This window comes from Haliotis rubra, unplaced genomic scaffold (assembly GCF_003918875.1).
Source record: "Haliotis rubra isolate DU_JTF1 unplaced genomic scaffold, ASM391887v1 Scf644, whole genome shotgun sequence".
Lineage (NCBI taxonomy): Eukaryota > Metazoa > Mollusca > Gastropoda > Lepetellida > Haliotidae > Haliotis > Haliotis rubra.
Genome location: NW_025767351.1, coordinates 455,662 through 474,205, shown reverse-complemented (window position 1 = coordinate 474,205; position 18,544 = coordinate 455,662). Strand labels below are relative to the sequence as shown.

The 18,544-nt window shown below is 40.1% G+C and overlaps 1 protein-coding gene across 1 annotated transcript in view; it reads left to right on the top strand.

The window, feature by feature from the left end:
- Positions 1 to 9,765: 9,765 nt before the first annotated feature.
- LOC124256936 (CUGBP Elav-like family member 2) overlaps positions 9,766 to 18,544 on the top strand; it is a 230,882-nt gene continuing 222,103 nt past the window's right edge. Inside the window, 1 exon segment of the mRNA XM_046690901.1 lies at positions 9,766 to 9,947. Within this exon segment, the coding sequence (XP_046546857.1) occupies positions 9,865 to 9,947 (83 nt within the window). The 5' untranslated portion in view covers positions 9,766 to 9,864.

The window sequence follows — 18,544 nt, the reverse complement described above, 5'->3', positions numbered from 1 at the left end:
TATAAATTGTGTCTACTTTGGAACCTCTCGGACTACAAAAGATATTAGTTTTCCATTATTGTTAGTTTGCGATAAAGTAAAGGAAAACATTAGTTACCGGATGTACAATGAAGCATATTACACGCCACGGGTTGTTAGGTCCCAACGGGTCGATGTATCCTGTTCCAACTCCGGTAAATTACCTTGTGCCTATCAGCGTCATTACATCTATCGTGACAAACCTAATACAACCTTAACCAAAGTTCATCAGATACCAGGGTGTTCTAGAAATACAAACACACTGTCGTACACGCTGACACGGTTGGAAAACAGCAAGTATTGTCACAAGCTGGTTGTTTTGAAAGACAATATTTAGACAAATATCCCAGAGACATTGATCCGAGGCAGTTGTTGAGGTATTGAACCTGGCCGTGCTGTAAACACGTGTGCTTGTATTCAGTCAGGAATCATTGCTGTTGTAATAATCAAGGACATTGCGTGCTGTGATCTGATTTAAGTCCCGTCGCATGTTTTACTATATGTCCGTGCTGAATATTCTGTCAAGCCATCTACTGTCTAGCTCCATGTGTATGTAACAACGATACCAAAACATTACACTATTTTTTCCAAATTGATATTCAGTAAACTACGTTCTTTACAATCACGTTTATAACGAACTTACGGATATAACGAACTCTGATTTGGTGTTCCGGCCATTTGCTGTATGTATTGCGTCGAAATGCATATATCGAATTACAGTCATCACAGACTAGAAGTTGATCACTGGATTGTCTGGTCCAGACTCGATTATTTACATATAGCTGGAATATTGCTGAGTGCGACGTAAAACTAAACTTACTCACTCACAAACTAGAATTAGCGGCACCTTTGATTTCTTGTATTTGATTTCTTGTAGTAAATTGTATTGTGGATGTAGATTGTGATCAGTAGCTACGAGTGGCGTGCCAATTGGGCGTAAAAACCCAGCTCGTCCCGGACCAGAGCTCTTAGCGCCAGTGTTCTCGCTACTGCCCGATGGTAGGTAGCTTAGCTTTAGGTTTGTCTTGTTCTGTCTGGGGAATGCCCGGTGCAGCATCCTTGAAACGTTTGAGTTTGCCCTTCGTGTAGTCACGCCGTGGTATGAAGTCTGGATTCCTTTCAAATTTCTTCTTGAGAAATGTAATGATCATGTGGTGTTGTATTTGCTTACGTCCTCAAGGTTGGCAAAAGTACGTCGTCAATACGCAAACCACTGCCTTCTTCTTGTGGAAATCCATGACAAAGGAGACCAGAAGTATCTGTAGCATTGTCTGTGAAATACAATGTGAGGTATGTCGTCACTGTAACGTCACTCAAAAGTTATCGCTTTTGGTCACTTTCCAGTCAATAGCGCAAACATGAAAATTCATCATATGAAGCGGTCTGTCTGTGCGTCATGGCCAGAGAAGCCGACACGAAAATGAAAATAATTGCGCACGTGGGCGAGGTCAAAGTGTTCCAAGCTTCGGGGTGTAATTATTACGAATTATTTTCAAATATTGATTATGTAGATTTCGTATGAAATCAGGTTTGACAATGTGAAAAAGGCTCACGTTGTAGACTTTAGAAATACATTTTGTGGACATATGTATGTGTTCCTTAAAAGGAGATCGTAGGTTTTATAAACCTCAAACAGGCTTCGATCATAAGATATCGCTTGGATGACTACAATGAAATTGCATTAGTATGTTTTCAAGCCCACTGGTTGCTGCGACTTCAAATAAAACCACTTTATAATATCTCTGCGACACAGAGTTCTGCTTTCAATACTCAAGACCTACTATTCTAAATACAAACTGAATACGTTGGAAGATTGAATATGGATGGTAAATAGAATCTCACCCTCGTGTCCTTTTACATCAAATATATCACAAGATGAAGATTTACACTTTAATCTATATTGATACATGAATGTTCGATATCAAAATACACTCGGTGAGAATCTCTCGGGGCCTAATGACCTTACTCCACTTCTGATAATTGGATGTATTTTCGGAATGCTTGAGAACACCGAGTTAACGAGGTTCCTGATATCCATAGGGAAATTATTCCTTCCCACAATATATGAAATAAACAAAAACAACTGATGGCCTTTGTACGATTTACCATAAGCCTGTGTTTAGGAATCACAGCCAAACAGTGATTATGCTAGGTGTTCGCGAGAAGAGAACGAGAATGTCGTGTATACCTACTGTATGTCTGGAAGTTTGGTTAAAAAAACTGATTCTCGTGTTTTCTTTGTCTTCTATTTTATGCATTTCAGAATTTTATTTTCATCTGGAGTTGTACTTGGTGACACTAAAATCAATATTTCTATTTCGTAATGACAGGACAGACAAGAAAAATATTGTTTCCTTAAAACATCCTCATTTCCTGCACATCCGGTTATCTCTTTCAGAAACCAGTGCTGGCCAGAAAGGTATGAATATTGACGAAGACACCTGGCTTAATAGATCCCGCGCCACCATGTTCGGATAAACGAAGGTCCTTTGTAGAGAGAAGAACACATAAAGAGTCTGAAATGCCGAAAATGAAGTTGTAGAACTCGGTTCAACAATAGTTTCATCAAAACGGATCTATTTGTATAGCTCATTATTGATGATAGGAATTGCTGTTTCACCACAAATCAAGCTTACGATCGCTTTCGCCCATCGTGTTAACAACGTCACTTAAACTGATTGCATCTACGAAAAAACTAATCCGCTCAATGCATTCACTTGACGGTTTCAGCTTCAGGCTGTACCTACCGAATGTCAGAATGACATGGCATGTTAACTGGAATTATCACAGTCAATAAAACCAATTTTAATGCACAATGGATAGAGATGAACGTGTTTAATATTGATACGCGCAGCTTGACGATGAAGCTAAAGATAAAAGATGCACCGCAATCAATAAATTAACGTCTACAGTAGTTCAAGTTCACAGCTGCTTGACTGAAAACAGTCCCAATTAATGAAGAACCCAATCAATAGTATGGATCAGCATTGCACTGTGAAGCCGATCGTTTTAAAGTCAGGTTAGTTTATACGATGCTATTCATCAGAAGGTCATGAATATTTTGTTTCATGTAACATATCTCAACATTGTTTCCTCTGATGTTAGAAACAGCGGAAGAATTTAATGATAATTGGGAGCATTGTAGGCGAGCTTTGTGGAGAAAAATAGCGGTAATTGGGAATAATGGCGAGGAGATCTCGTGAGGAGATGTGGAGACTGGGCTTACCATCGCTAAGAATAGATTTTGCTCTGAAGCTTGAAATGAAGTTCTCCACCATTGCTTCTAACGCCCGAGTGTAACTGAGGCGAAGTCCATTCATGTCTGTATTCATCAGTAGTAATTAGATACTTAGGTGCGTTCCTGAAAATTCTGGACGACAAGGGATACAAAGAGGTTCTTGTAAAAACCAAAGCTTTGAAATAGAGGGATGCCTATGAATGTGGGAGATATAAATGAGATCATGGGTGTAACGCGATATTGAAACTTTTTCGAGGTAAACAAACTATGGTTATAACGAAGGGGAAGTGACCAGAACTGAAATATGCAGCAGTGCCTGGGACAAAAAGGACAGTTCATTATCAGCCAGTTCGCTATGATTGCGTTTTCGTTATAAAGGAAATGAATTGTAGTTCTGTAGATTCAACATGTGTGAATAACAGGCACATTTTCTTTTTAAAATATTATTTTATGGTTCTTATTTTTCTTACTCTCAAATTTCCCTTCATACTACAACTTTCGTAAACAATTTAAAATAAACAAGGGTTATGATTATAAAAAGAGAATGAATGAGTTGAAGTTAACGGTACGCTTTGAGTGAGTGAGTGAGTGAGTTGGTTTTACTCCCCTTTGAACAGCATTCCTGGTATATCATGACATGTGAGAAGAAGGTCCGAACCAATGATGTTTGACGAACCACCGACCACGGGCACCATACTGACCGACTTAGAAGGGACGGAAGTCACACAGTCTATGGCCTTGGTGAAACCCACAATAATGACGTATTGACCTTTAAAATCATTGGTCATAATCTTTACGAATCTGGGATTCGATCCAACAATCAGCAAATCCTTGAGCTACCAACAGATGCATTTTCTCTGAAGCAATACATATAAATTGCGAATTACAAATCATAACAATTTCAATGTTAGTGTTGAATGGTCATGAAACGACAAAACTATTTACATAATGATTCCTTTTATGATTAAATATAGTAATATGGCGCCTTCTATTCCTCGACCTTGTCTGTAAAACAGCTGATGTCCATGCTGCCCAGTGCCACCTAACATGGCAATACATGCAACTAACTATGCAAGACCGAACCCTAAGACCTAAACAAATGGGGCAGAATAGCGAAAAAAGCCATTCTCTAATTTACTTGGGATTCGCTTCTTCACTGTTCATGTTGCAAACATTAACCTCAACGCCGATCTCCAATCCCGAAAGTAATATCTCTATAAACCCCCACTAACAACCGCCTGGCTGCTCCTGTGATTAACCAAGTGGATGTGATTCCATATTGACCACCTGTAGCCAGGCTTCTTCCAGCTCGGTGCAGGAGGCGAGACTTCTTTAAGGATACTCGCATCAAGCGTGTGACCGTCAAATTTCGATTTCTCATGTTTCATTCTCAACGTTACAAAGGTTGCTTCAGAGTGGACCAGCATGTCTTCAGGACGTTTGCGATGGCGGATGTACATTAGAATCAAAGGGAACCCCATTCCTATCATCTTATCATGATGGATGATGGTGTTGAACTTTTCTTCCAGCTATGTTGCATACTGTTTCTTGTTTGATGTTTTGGTCACACTTTTTAATATGTATAGTGTGCACTGACAGATCGAAATGGATCTCCTGTACTCAAGACGCGTACGCCTACAGAACTCGAGAAAAATTTGAAATGGATGGATAATATTAACGATGTATTATAATATTTGCATTGATGTAGCTAGAGATTTTATAATTATTACATTTCGTAAGAAATGATTTCGGTACTATTCTCCGAATTTTCACTATATCCCTTTTCAGTAAAGCATTAATGATGTCTTGCTCAACACAACGTAGGTGTACCAGTCACATTAGACCCACAAACTTTCACGATGAATTCCCATCTATGTAAATTATGAATGTTGCACGATTCAGGACCGAGTGATAATAGTGTGTTTTAACAATAATTAGTTATCACAGATGGTTTTCTATCTATTGTTAGCAGTGTGATGGAAGTTACTATATTTGATACTCTAGGTGTCAGTCTGCAGTTTTCTAGATCATTTTCAGACAAATCCATTATGATATGGGACTTTCCAGAAGGTAGGTAGACAATATAAGTGGACAAATACATGAGAGACGGAGTGTGAAAGGTACATTTTCGTCTATCCAACCTAGGCCTATTTCGGATGCTTGATTACTGTCGCCACTTGTTAATTAACATATATTGTCACTGATTTATCCGCTGTTGCTACTATTATTGCATTTAATACTTCCATTTAGTTGCAATGTTGAATTGTGTAGTGCCAGTCGAATGTGCACTGGTATCATATTTGTTTGCAATGATTTCTATCGATTTCTAAACCTAGTTAATTTCAAAATACAATCACAGTTCTTGTATATATTGGTTTGACACTGAATTCTTTTGCGTACGGATTTCACGGTTATCTTACAGATTCTAATTGAAAATGACGAGCGAGTTTAGTAAGGAGTTTAGTAGAACAATATTTCTGTTAATGTTATAAATATTTAATATCACGGCGTATGGGAGAAAACTGAGACATGTCTATGATTCTATGAGACACAGTGACAAGGATGTTTACTTCCATTTTTAGTTAAATACACTTCACGATATCCGACTCTTCTTGTATAGACATCCTGCTATTAACGTTTGTTACAGACTGTTACACAGGAACCCCAAGCAATGTACACCTAATGAAGGTTGCTTACTTTAAAGATAGGATATCCAGAAAACGACAATAGCCTCCTGTGACTGACTTTTCAATCATAACATTCTGTCCTGATGAGGCATGGTATTTTAAGCATCAAGCATTGATCCTACACATCCGTTATTCTCCATCATTGCCAACTGTTTGTCTCATTCGCTGCTGAGTTCCACGACCTTCAGTGTCACTGTTTGCGTGTGTACCCAGCAACTGTATGTATAGGGTGTTATGCTCCTGCGAAAAACATTAAAAGAGAACAATAGAATGTGAAAACTGAAATGCTTCTGCGAATACAACAGAGTATTCGTATCTACAGACTGAAAGTTGCCGAGCGGTTCATGTGAAGCATAAAATTAAAATCCCCAGCGAAGTGTTCTGGATCTGGCTCTAAAACTGTCAAAATAACCCATGCAAGTTGCGCATGAGAACTGCTAGTCTCGTTTTGTTCACATTATGTAAACCTTGCATTGCAGTTGTTGTGCTGTTGTTACAATCATCACTCACAGTCCCATTTTATTACCTATGAAAGCATTTGAAGGGCAGTATTGGTTTTAAGTTGCATTCCAGCATTGAAGTCACCTTAACCTGGCTTGTATTGGCAGTAACAGGGATGTAGGCTGTATCACGGGATTCAGGTGGTGAATTCCTAGATGGTAGCAATAGCATTACATCAAGGCAGGGTACAAAGTCAGACCACTTCATCAGTCTTTTGTCTAGTCACGTTTTTTCCCACGTGCTGAATTAGAGATCAAGGACAAGTGTGAGGAAAACCACTGCATCATAGCAGAGTCATGATAGTCCTGATGCTTCGTTGTTGCTGGTGTTGGCGGTGGTGGTGGTACTGCTGCTGGTACTGGTGGTGGTGGTGCTGGTACTGCTCGTGGTGGTGGTGCTGGTACTGCTGGTGGTGCTGGTACTGGCGGTGGCGGTGGTGGTCGTGATGGTGGTGGTGCTGGTGGTAGTACTGGTGCTGGTGGTGGTACTGGTACTGGTAGTATTGGTGGTGCTGATGGTGTTGGTGGTTCTGGAGGTGGAGATGGTGGTGGTGGTGCAGGTGCAGGTGGTGGTTGTGCTGTTGGAGGTGGTGGAGATGGTGGTTGTGGTGGTGCCGGTGGTGGTTGTGCTGTTGGAGGTGGTGGAGATGGTGGTTGTGGTGGTGCAGGTGGTGGAGATGGTGGTTGTGGTGGTGCTGGTGGTGGTACTGGTACTGGTGTTGGTGGTGGTACTGGTAGTATTGGTGGTGCTGATGGTGTTGGTGGTTCTGGAGGTGGAGATGGTGGTGGTTGTGCAGGTGGTGGTGGTGGTGGTTGTGCTGTTGGAGGAGGTGGAGATGGTGGTGGAGATGGTGCAGGTGGTGGTGGTGGTGGTGCTGTTGGAGATGGATATGGTGGTGGTGGTGGTGCAGGTTGTGCCGGTGCTGCTAGAAGTGGAGATGGTGGTGGTGGTGCAGGTGGTGGTTGTGGTGCTGTTGCTGTTGGAGGTGGAGATGGTGGTGGTGCAGGTGGTGGTGGTGCTGTTGGAGGTGGTGCTGGTGGTGGCGGTGCTGCTTCTGCTGATGGTTCAAGGTGACAAACTCAGTTCTCCTAAAAATGAAAACAAGTGTAATCGTTTGCCTGTTCTATAAATTATTTATTTCACGTTTGTACAAATTGTGAAGCAACATATAGTACCGTTGGGACATTGGTCTATACATCTACTCAAACGGATCATACACATTGGGAGGACGACGTTTATGGTGATGAAACTATTGCTTGTGAACATGTATACTGCCGTCAATTTTGCCCAAATCTCACAGCGGTGATCAATACACCTTCGGTGACAATGCTAGCCTAGTGATTAAAACGTTCGCTCTAGTCACAGCGAAGACCCAGGTTCCATTCTTCACCTAGGTACAATGTGTTCCAAGTCGTGGTATTGCCAGAAAATTGCTGAAAGCGGGCGAAAAGCATAACTCACTCATTGATATCTACGGATAGACATCATAAACGCACGTTACGCTGGGCCCTGTTCCTCAAAGCGTTACGTTACTGCTAAGGTTTTCGTAGGTCAATAGTAAATTTGAGGCAGCACCATCGCCGTTGTTAAAGCATGTGAATTTAACTGCTATTTCTGAAGCTTGAATAATGTGCATCAGTATCAATGTAAATATGGAAATAAACGATGTTCCTCTATAAAACATTTATACAGCTTGATAGATTTTCACTTCACTTCGACGTATATGCTGACTGTCAAGTCTTTACTGCAGCCGACCTTTACGTTTATCTGATTATAAAAAAAGTGTAGCTGACTTGCTGTTATATTTAAAACCAGAGTGGCACGATCAGTTACATTTTCCTGGAGTATTCTTTCAAGTTCACCTGTCAACTATCAGAATTATCGCTATATGGCAAGAAGTAACATATTCACCATTAATTAGGTTAATGAATGTTTGGATGTGACAAAATGGTAGATGTTATTTCATGTTTTATATTCTGAAACACCAGGCATCAATTGTGACGTTATGTTTCGCCATATGTTATTTAATAAACAACTTTGCCCTGATGCTGTGTCCGTGTTTTTACGTATCATCCAAGTGGTATGTGTCAAGGTTTGCATTACACTGAGAAACCCTGATACAGTTCAGTTCATATTACTCAAAGTGTCCGAGCACCCAATTGAAAGGTGATAGTCAACTGGTGGGCGTGTAAACTAACTTAACATAGAGGGGGCACGAACAACAGCAGTCGTCCAAGGCGCCGCAATTAGCTTGCAGAGTTGCCTCCCTTGGACACTCCAGAACCCTATGGTTGTTGGTTTGACTTCATGTGTATAGATATTGCCGACTTGGGGAACTTGAAGAGTAAAATAGCAGCAATATCTCCATAGATCAAATCAGTCTGGCCGTCTGAAGTTGACAAGGATAATGTCAGAGGCACTCCACATCGGTACCCCAAGGGAACTACAACTCTTTGACTACCACGATCTATCGTACTTTATGGCTTCTATGCCCCCTTCCCCAACTGCCACGAGTATAAGGGACCCACAAGACGCCGTGTCCGCGTGTTTGTTCTCATAACCGACTAGCTACTTCAAGTGCCTTCACCTTAACCAGTGGGACTCCTCCGGACAATTAGGACCCATCGGAGTCCCTGAAATATGATAGAGTGAACTGTGAGTAAGGATCTTTATCGCCCTACACAACATGCTCCAAGCGCCGCTGTCGATGACTGTTTGTCGATAGCTGTTTGTCGATAAATCGTATTCAGGGGGCTCATCTCCAGTAGTATTTATGCGTTGAAAAAATTGCAATCTATTTCCGGATGTGTCCACTTAGTGGCTGCAAAGAGGATGTGGTCATATCAAAGACGATACCCTGTGGCACTGTTCGCGTGATGTAAATCTCGCCCATTGACAAGACGCTCTCGCATCCAATGGTTGTACACAAGGCGGCAGTCGTGGGTCAGTGACTGGTCATTTGACAGGAGACGCAACACACTCGGTTATATTTGGGAACAGTTGGGCAATCATCTCCATACATAAACATGATAAATACGAGAAAGGGCCAGCGACGCGGAAATTGCCTCCCAACTCCGTAGCAACTCGACTCTGTTAGCTATCGCTTCAGCCGAGATCGAACCTGAGCAATGTCCTGATTGGCAATTAGACAAGTTCCTCGGAAGGTCTGACACATCCAGACTGACATAGCAACTCGTGCCGAGTTGGAGTGAAGTAATTGACGGGTAGCAAGACCGTCGGCTTGTGACCTATTTCCCTCGCTCGCCTCATCGCCTCCTCGCTTGACTAGCGGGACGGACGGACACAACCGCCACTGTTGCCTCAGCCACACTGTACACGGTCTTGTACTCACGTGAAGTCAGTCAGTCGCTTTAAGCACTACTGGAATACGAAAGTTGTTCTTAGTCTGCGGATTGGAGTATGCGTCGCGGCGAGAGGAGCAAACCTAAGGGAGCGGTATTAGCAATACAAGCTTTGCTCAAAGACCTGTGCAAGCTCCAACGGTAGGCATTCTTTATTTCTATCTGTCGATACATTGTGACAGTTGTCCGTCGCTTATGTACGGTTTTCGCTATTCACTGAATGGTGTATCGACCAGGTTTTTACCAGCCGTCGGCGGCTCTAGCCGATTTGCCTCGAGTTCTTCCTATGAAGTATGAAAGAACTCAAGCTACCTCTTATTGCTCACTATCTGAATGATATTACATGCATGTCGTGTTTAGATATGTATCTGCAGATTCGTACAGCTTCCTAATACTATCAGCTGATGTCAACAAATGTTTTTAATGCAATCACGTATCACGTTGCTTTTTGTGACAGAGTAGACTATACATGTATGTAATTAACACATAAACCGTGGATTATACCTAAACAACATGATTGAGCATATCTATTGTTTTAAAAGCCTGGGGGTCCTTACAACACTCAAATTGCCACTTATCACACAGGGATAACACAATCCTCCCAACAAGAGTGTTAGTGCAGTGCAGTGCAGAACACGTGGTAGTCTGTTTTGTTTACATTAGTCAAATGCTCTACAGTAGGTTAACGGTAACTCTACAGGTGGTTTACAATACACCTTAAGGTGTGTCGTAATATGTCAGTGCTAGTGATATGAAGTGATAAAGTGGATTACATTTATATGTTGATATACAAAAAATAAACATTTGATAACAGCTAGCATTACAAGAAACTACACACCGCTAAGAGCCTCCGGCAACACTCGACTAACACACTTGGTATTCAGTGACAAAGTAAATATTTATAGCGTCATAATTTAGGATCACATTAGGCAACCTGGAGAGGTTTATAACATCACGTATGTTATTTTTAGAGAATGTTGATCCATTAGACAGTTGCTTATCAGTACATATTGTTTATTGAAGATAAAGTTAAAACCAGTCAAGCTGAGAAAAGTAAGCAAGCATAGCAAAGGATAGTCCATAATAAGCAACAGAATGCAAAATGCATGGGAATAATCCATTGAATGTTATATACTGATATATCGAACTGCATTAGTATATTACGGTATTTCATTTGGGGCTCATTTGTCTAAATATGACCAAACTAAAAGGGATCATGAATAATTGCGGGATGTTCATTCTGTAGTGAAGATTGATAACGCAACTTCATATAAAAATCCCTTAAAATAATACCAAATTGAATCCGAACTGCAAATATATATTTATATTCTATGGGCATTTAAAAAAAGTCCTGTTTCTTGGAATTCTTATCCTATTTTTATATAAATTTTAAAAAGTCATGACTCATGCTTAATCTAGTTTTTCTTTACATAACAACGTGACATTCACAAATCCATGGCCTTCAAGACAGTGTTACCCATAAATAACACTGAAGTTAAGACTTAACGCGTGAAAGTGATATAACTATTATAATCCATCTCTGACACAAGTATGCTTCATAACTGAGCATCACGGTTTTTTGGTCCGGATGTGGACAAGAACAGAACAAATACGTCTTTGTTCCAAATCCAACATTCATAATCCTGACACTGAAATACATCCCACAGCAGCTTATGCCAGAACATGGAGACGCAGCAATGTAAGTGTAATGCATTACAGGTGTACCTTGCTGAGGTACGAATTGCCACCGTCGTGGCTCACTAACAACAGGTGGTTATCTTGTTGGCCAGATGGCTTTATGTGCGTTCTCATGCCGACTACTACAGCTTTGCACTTCAGATCGACCTTTCTACAAATAAGACTTTTCAACACAACGACATCAGTGTCAACGAAGCTGTTACATGTAGATAGATACTGGCCACTTTGGGCACAGTACTGACTTATCAGTCAATACTTTTGAATATGATATTAATAGAATATCATAACAGAAGCAAGCTTGATTAATGGTGCGGATAAAATGCGGTTTAAACGTATATTTGGTAAATGCATTATTGATTCACACATTTGTCTGCTCTGTGGAGTATAAAACCAGATTGAACGTGTTTCGTCATGACAGATTGGTAGAATGTTATAGATTTACCATTGTCAGTTAATTACGACATTTCTAATTACCCCATAGGCATGTTCGTTATACGCCGTTTTGTCGTAAATTGGAATACAAATTATAAAATCACTAGTAATCTGTAATAAATGTCTTTGATCAGATTCGCACCACGACCACAATGCCCCCTCACTAATTAATCTAATATATTCCCCATTGGGGAACGCCAGTGTAGAAATATCCCTTGACAGCTCAGGGGATAAATAACACGGACTTCATCGTGGTGGATTTATCATTTGGTTTGGTTAATTATGAAAGGATGAAACTGATACCATTATTTTGATTACTGACGAGAAACATTGCCCTCACATTATTTTCGACGAATCTGAGAGCTGTGAAGATCCAGGTTAGAATTGGTCTTCAGTAACCGATGCTCGTCGTAAGATTCGACTAACGGGATCGGGTGGTCTGGCATGGTATCCCATTGCGTAGATCGATGCTCATACTGTTGATCACTGGATTGTCTGGTCCAGACTCGATTATTTACAGACCCCCGCCATATAGCTGGAATATTGCTGAGTTCGGTGTTACACAACAGACAAACAAACCGAACACTGATCATGGGAGCAGAGTATCTTACCTCATTAATAATACATCAAATGATATTTAATAATTAATCATAATTAACCAGATTGTTGTATTTCTTGTGAATACCTCTGCAGACCTTGACAAGAGTAATATACCCTTAGCATGCATTGTACGTATAAGACTATGTTCCACACACTAAGAAACCTACCTACTCCTAGGATACAGCTTATGGCAGCATTATAGAAATCAGATACGACAAACACCCAAGCGCTGAACCTCGGGTATCAGTTTAATAAAATATAGCCACACAAAACATATCATGCAGTTAAGAAATGCTCCTTTTTCCAAAGCATACACTATGTATGGTATGAACCTCGTCGGTAAGCCAGCGAGTTGTACGAAACGTCCACGTTTATTTGATAGGTTTGTGTTCACGATCATTAGGAATTAAAAAGGTGCTATGAGCAATTCCAGTACTTTTATCAAGGCACCAGGATATCCGATAGGAAGCTGGTGAAGCTATTTCCGGCGTTTCTATTGTAGGTCGTGCATGATGCTGATATCAGATATCCTTGTAGAAAATGGAATAAAATATTCCCTTTCTTTCCATAGAATTTAGAATCGCGTTCTTGCGTTACTAGTGTAAAGATTCACTCGAGTCTATAGAGCAGGTTTTCTTTTAAAAACACTGATTCTTAGATTTTTTCCCATTTTTGTATTTGTCCTGTCATGTTGAAGTTTGCGAATCCCTAATTAATGACCGTTCTTTCAAAACGGTGTCGTATTTTTATGTTCTTAACGTGTAGACAAAATACCATGACGACGAGAGTAAGCGCGCAACTATCAAAGCATCACATACGGCCACTGAATATACTGAATAAGGACAACAGTGTCACTGTTTCACAGAATCAAACAAATTGTACTAAGTCGCCAGGTCGTGTGCTTTTCTGTGCATTATCATGAAGATAAGAAATGTTCTATGCACTCATACCTTTCTTTCCCGAAGGATAAGGGGGCGGTGGGATAGCCAAGGCGTTAAAGCGTTTGCTCGTCACCCTGAAGACCTGGGTTCGATTCCCCATATGGGTACAATGTGTAAAGCCCATTTCTAGTGTCCCCAGCCGTGATATTGCTGGAATATTGCTAAAGCGGCGTAAAACCATACTCACTCACTGGGAGGAGGAGGATAAGACCCAAGGATAAGGCACAGGTATCGTTCTGTGACTGGAATGTTCGTAAACACAAAACAAACCATCGTGAGTGCTCCGTAGTGGTAAGGTAATGGAAGCCAGTTGTGTGTTCTCGAACACAGATGGCATTGCTTTGAAGCATAGTGTCATGCCTCTTCCCGATGGCATTGTGTTATGCGTGTATTGTCCTGGCACACAGAAGCGCTGGCTTGGTTTCTATTACAAGGATGCTGGTCACACAGGGGACATTTGAGGATGCAGATAATACAATACTGCTGAATCTCCAGTCAGCAGATGCTGTAGAGGGAACTATGCATGTTCAGACGGAACAGTGACACAACACAACTAATTGACTTCCACAGACAGGAAACCCACTTACATACCAAGCGCGTCGTTACAAGAAATGTTCTTTCAAGAAGTAAAAACGTTCAAAAACAATTATTGTAAGGATAATTGTGATCTATGTTTAGACCACCTAACTGGCAGGTTATTTAATCTATTAGATTTCGAATCCCTGCAGTCCTGAAGTGTTGAAGTATCCAAAGGATCTATATATGCTTACTGATTGTTAAAGAAAAACTTAAAGAGTAAAATTATTATATTTCTTATTAAGCTAAAAAAATAATGTATATTTTATTCAGTTTACGAATATTGAGAGAGATGAAAGCTCATGATGACCTTATAGGTGGTATATAGCTAATCCCCCACCACCCCCTCCACCCCACAGCTGATATAAACGGAATACTGATTTGTGTGGCGTCAAATCCCAACTCACTCACTCCAACTATTTCTGTCGTCGATAACGTATTGGATGATAATCGAAAACAGTTATCCGGGCTTCAAAATCTTCCACCTGAAACAACCTTCAGTACCTACCTATTCATAGGCTTCAGTATGGAAAATTTGAAAATGTTGCTGGTATTACTGTTGTGTCCTAACAACAGCAATTAACAACATTAGAATACGCTGATCTGTAAACTTTATAAAGAAGCACGCCCGTGGGAAAACTGTTAAAATAATATATAATATGAACGTATTATAAAGAGAAATAATCGAATTCCTCAATTGTAGCCTGAGGAATATTAAATCTTTCTGTCGAGACACATATTCGAAACCACATCATGTAACTGCAATAACATTTTTTGCTCTTAAAATGACGTAGTGTTGTACGGAAAACAATTGACGTTTCGCCAATATTGTAGAGAAAACAGTTCCAAATATCACTTTTGATGGATGAGATAAGACTTATTAAAACGCCATTATGTACAACTTGCATATTATATTTACACACATTATGTAAGCAAAAATATCGTTATTTGCATTTTTCATGACTGTGACACTTCCAGAACTGGATGAATTCCAACTTGACAAACTATTGCGTGCATCGGAACCGCTTTAGGATCCATGCTTAGCATATTCTTTTTTAAGCCTCTGACAAGGCAAGGGGAAACTCAATATTCTATAGTGTCTGCACGTTTAGGAATTTCAATCCGATAAATGTTTCCAGGATTTTTTGTGGAGGATGGAGAACCCCCGCTCTGGAGTTCTTAATGCTGTCCAGTAAGACGAATCGTCTCCACTCCAGACGACCTTCTTGCATTTGATTGTATCTCAATAGATTTATCTCTTGCAATGACCCTGAAGCAAACATCTGCTCTTTGCATAATCGGTTCCAATTAGAAATGCATTTTATCCCATTTTCCGAGACAGAATGATAGATAGAACGGGAAATTGATATTGTCCTTTCATAATCAGACATGTGCAGATGAAGTAATGTATTAGATCTTGTAGAAATGAACAGCAGAATGACGTTACAGAATCCGTTATTAACTTTGCGTTGGAATGCATTACACTGCTCAAAGACAATTGAATTTAGATGTACAAACAGAGTCTATGGTTTAAACTGGATTTGTTTTTATGTTAATCTGAACTATCACATTATGTGACAAGAAATATATAATTAAAGTGAACACTTTAACCATGTAATCAGATGAGTGTTTGATTATAACATGGTTTAATCTTGAATTCACCGGACATGTCCCCAAACAATAGCATGCTCTGATGCATGTTTTGTATCATATGATTTGAATGCAAACTAACTTGGGCTAATGTTGGTTTTTTTAACCGAATTCTTAACCGAATTCCAGGTATACTACATGTTACAGTGATTAAGACACATCCATGATATGAATTCCATGAGGAGGCTCGAGATTGTTCCCACAAATTACAACAGCTGGTTTTCTGTTGGGTGCAGTCTGGCTTTAGGAAATAAACGTTCTCTTTAACTAATCGTAGTGTCTGTTACGTCTGATGCTACATAATACATTTTCCTGATTATACGGTACCCTAGTTTCCATCACGTACAAATGCGCCAGTCTGATGTAAATCAATGCTGACATCAGGCTACTTTACATCAATACCAGCTTATATAACAGACTGAAATGTCGTATCGTATACCGTCATGAAATACCAGTGGAAGGAACGGGAGATGCTCATCTGACATGCTTAAAGTCACGAATAACTGGAAATAACTGGAAACCTGAGATGTATATTTTCATTAGAATCTTCAAAGTGCGAATTTGGAAATAAGCGCCACGAAAAAAGTCAAACCGTCTTAGTTTTACAGTAACGCCTACAAAAACATGTATTGCAGCTCTATGGCGGAGACTTGGACCAGACAATAAAGTGATAACATTATGAACAGACATCTACGCTTTTGACATGCATCAACCGAGTCAGCAAGCATGTCGCCTTTTACAAACTTGGGATGCTGAAGATCAATTCCAACCCAGATATTCGCGGATCAATAGTTATGAAATTATGAGGGGTGGGACTACAAAATTTCACTCAAGTTTCTCTTGATCATCATTCTGAAAATAGCCAATATCATGTCCTATCGACAAAATTGGTAACGTCATGAGACTTTCATAGCACTGAATCCAATTTATATGACGTCATTGTGACGTCATCGTTTCTACGGCAAGCAACCTGATATTGCCATTTTGTGGAGGCATTATCGGCTTTATTGATAGTAGGTAAAGGAATTTTGCTGCATTGCACATACAGGTTACGATGTAACTAACCTTTAAAGCGTGTATCAGTTGATGTCATTAATCTAATGTGCCTACTGCACGAAACACTGCATAAAAGTGTGCATGTACGTAGACAATATTAAGATTTATGAGGAAATGTATATAAATCTTAACTTAAAAAATACCCAAAATATTCTATCGAAGCAAGCACATGAAAGCGGTAAGAGATACAGGTGTATGCTTTCATGCGAGACGTCCGTCAACGCACGGTCATAAACGTAAGACAGAAAGACAGATATTGTCACTAATTAACATGAAACGCATTTCTGTAATGCCTAGGGTTAAGGCATAGACGTTAATAGTTTCGCCTCAAGGCACAGCGACAAGGCTTACCGCTAAGGAAGTGGTTCAATCGATGGACTTTGATGATATTGTAATTGAAATCAGTGCTCTTACGAAGCGTGTTTTCTTTATATAACCTTTTAAGAAACAGTCATAATTCTGAATAAGCGCATAGAGACCGGACTCTTATGAGTCATAACAACCTTGGTTGGGACTTGGGTTTGAGCTGGAGTAATCAATAACGCCAAACATATATGAATATTGTTTCTTGCAAGGGTCAAGAAACCTGGATAGCGTGAAGAATCAAGTTGTAATCAGGTTTGGTATTGGGTGAGCAAATAGCATGCGTTAGGAAGACACGATCGATGGAAGAATATTGATGACAAACACGTAGTGTGATAGGGTTTAATTGGGATCATATGAAGTAAAGGATTACAGCAACACAAAACCAAACATCAGCGACCTTTTGCCTGTAACTGTTATGATATTCTTACATTGTTATTGAATCTCCCTTGTGATGTATGCAAAGAAACCATACTCATTATACAAAATATAGATTGAGAAAGATCGATTGAACGATATATTTACATTGCATCCATTAGTTATCCTTTGATGATGGGTAACAGCTTCTAAAATAGTAATCTCTTTTTTCCTGCTGTTATTTGATTCGATGTAAATACTGGTTTTTGACAGCTCACTTCCCAACGTTAGATGAAATAATATGGTTATAAATGCAAACAGTTGCATCAAGCAGGGTTAATTTACCAGGACAAGCAGGAGTCAGGAACCATGCTGTTCTTCTTACTGGTCCTCTCTACACAGGCTCATCTGCATGACTAACTTCACCAGACATTTATCGACCCGTGTCCCAATGGGGCAACGCGGGGCCATGAACGTATTCTCACTAAGTGCTCATTTAGTAAAGGCCAATTCAAGCCAGGTGTTGGGAGGAGGCTGGTACGCTGGCACTACATCCACCTTGCATGAGATACCTTGGTAGACTGTTAGTATGTTATGAATATTTCATTATATTCAGTGTGGTTCATTTGGCTCATGTAATACCATAAGAATAAATGAAACCAGGTGTGATACTGACATTGTTAATGTCAAGCAGAAGTTTCAGCAACGCTATTTTACCAACATTTGGAGCACTTAGTCCGTCATTGGCAGCACACATTATGTCCTTTTTAACCCGAGAGGACTTCCTCCTGAGGTTAAGTGTTCACAGTAACTCGTCGTCCTTTCTCGCTTCTGTGTGTGCTATGTTCAGTGATAGAGCAATGAAATGTATTTTGAGGGCAGGTGTTAAAGCTTTTTAAAAGAACACAATATATGCCTTTAAGGCCACGCTTCCCGAAGGCATGTATTTATCCAGGCTGGCTCCGAACCTTCTTCTATTAACTTTTTTGTGTTATTTTTATCGCCATTATTTGATGAAGGGCGGTCGCGAGGTAGTACAATTACCATGTTTTTGTCACCCAGAAT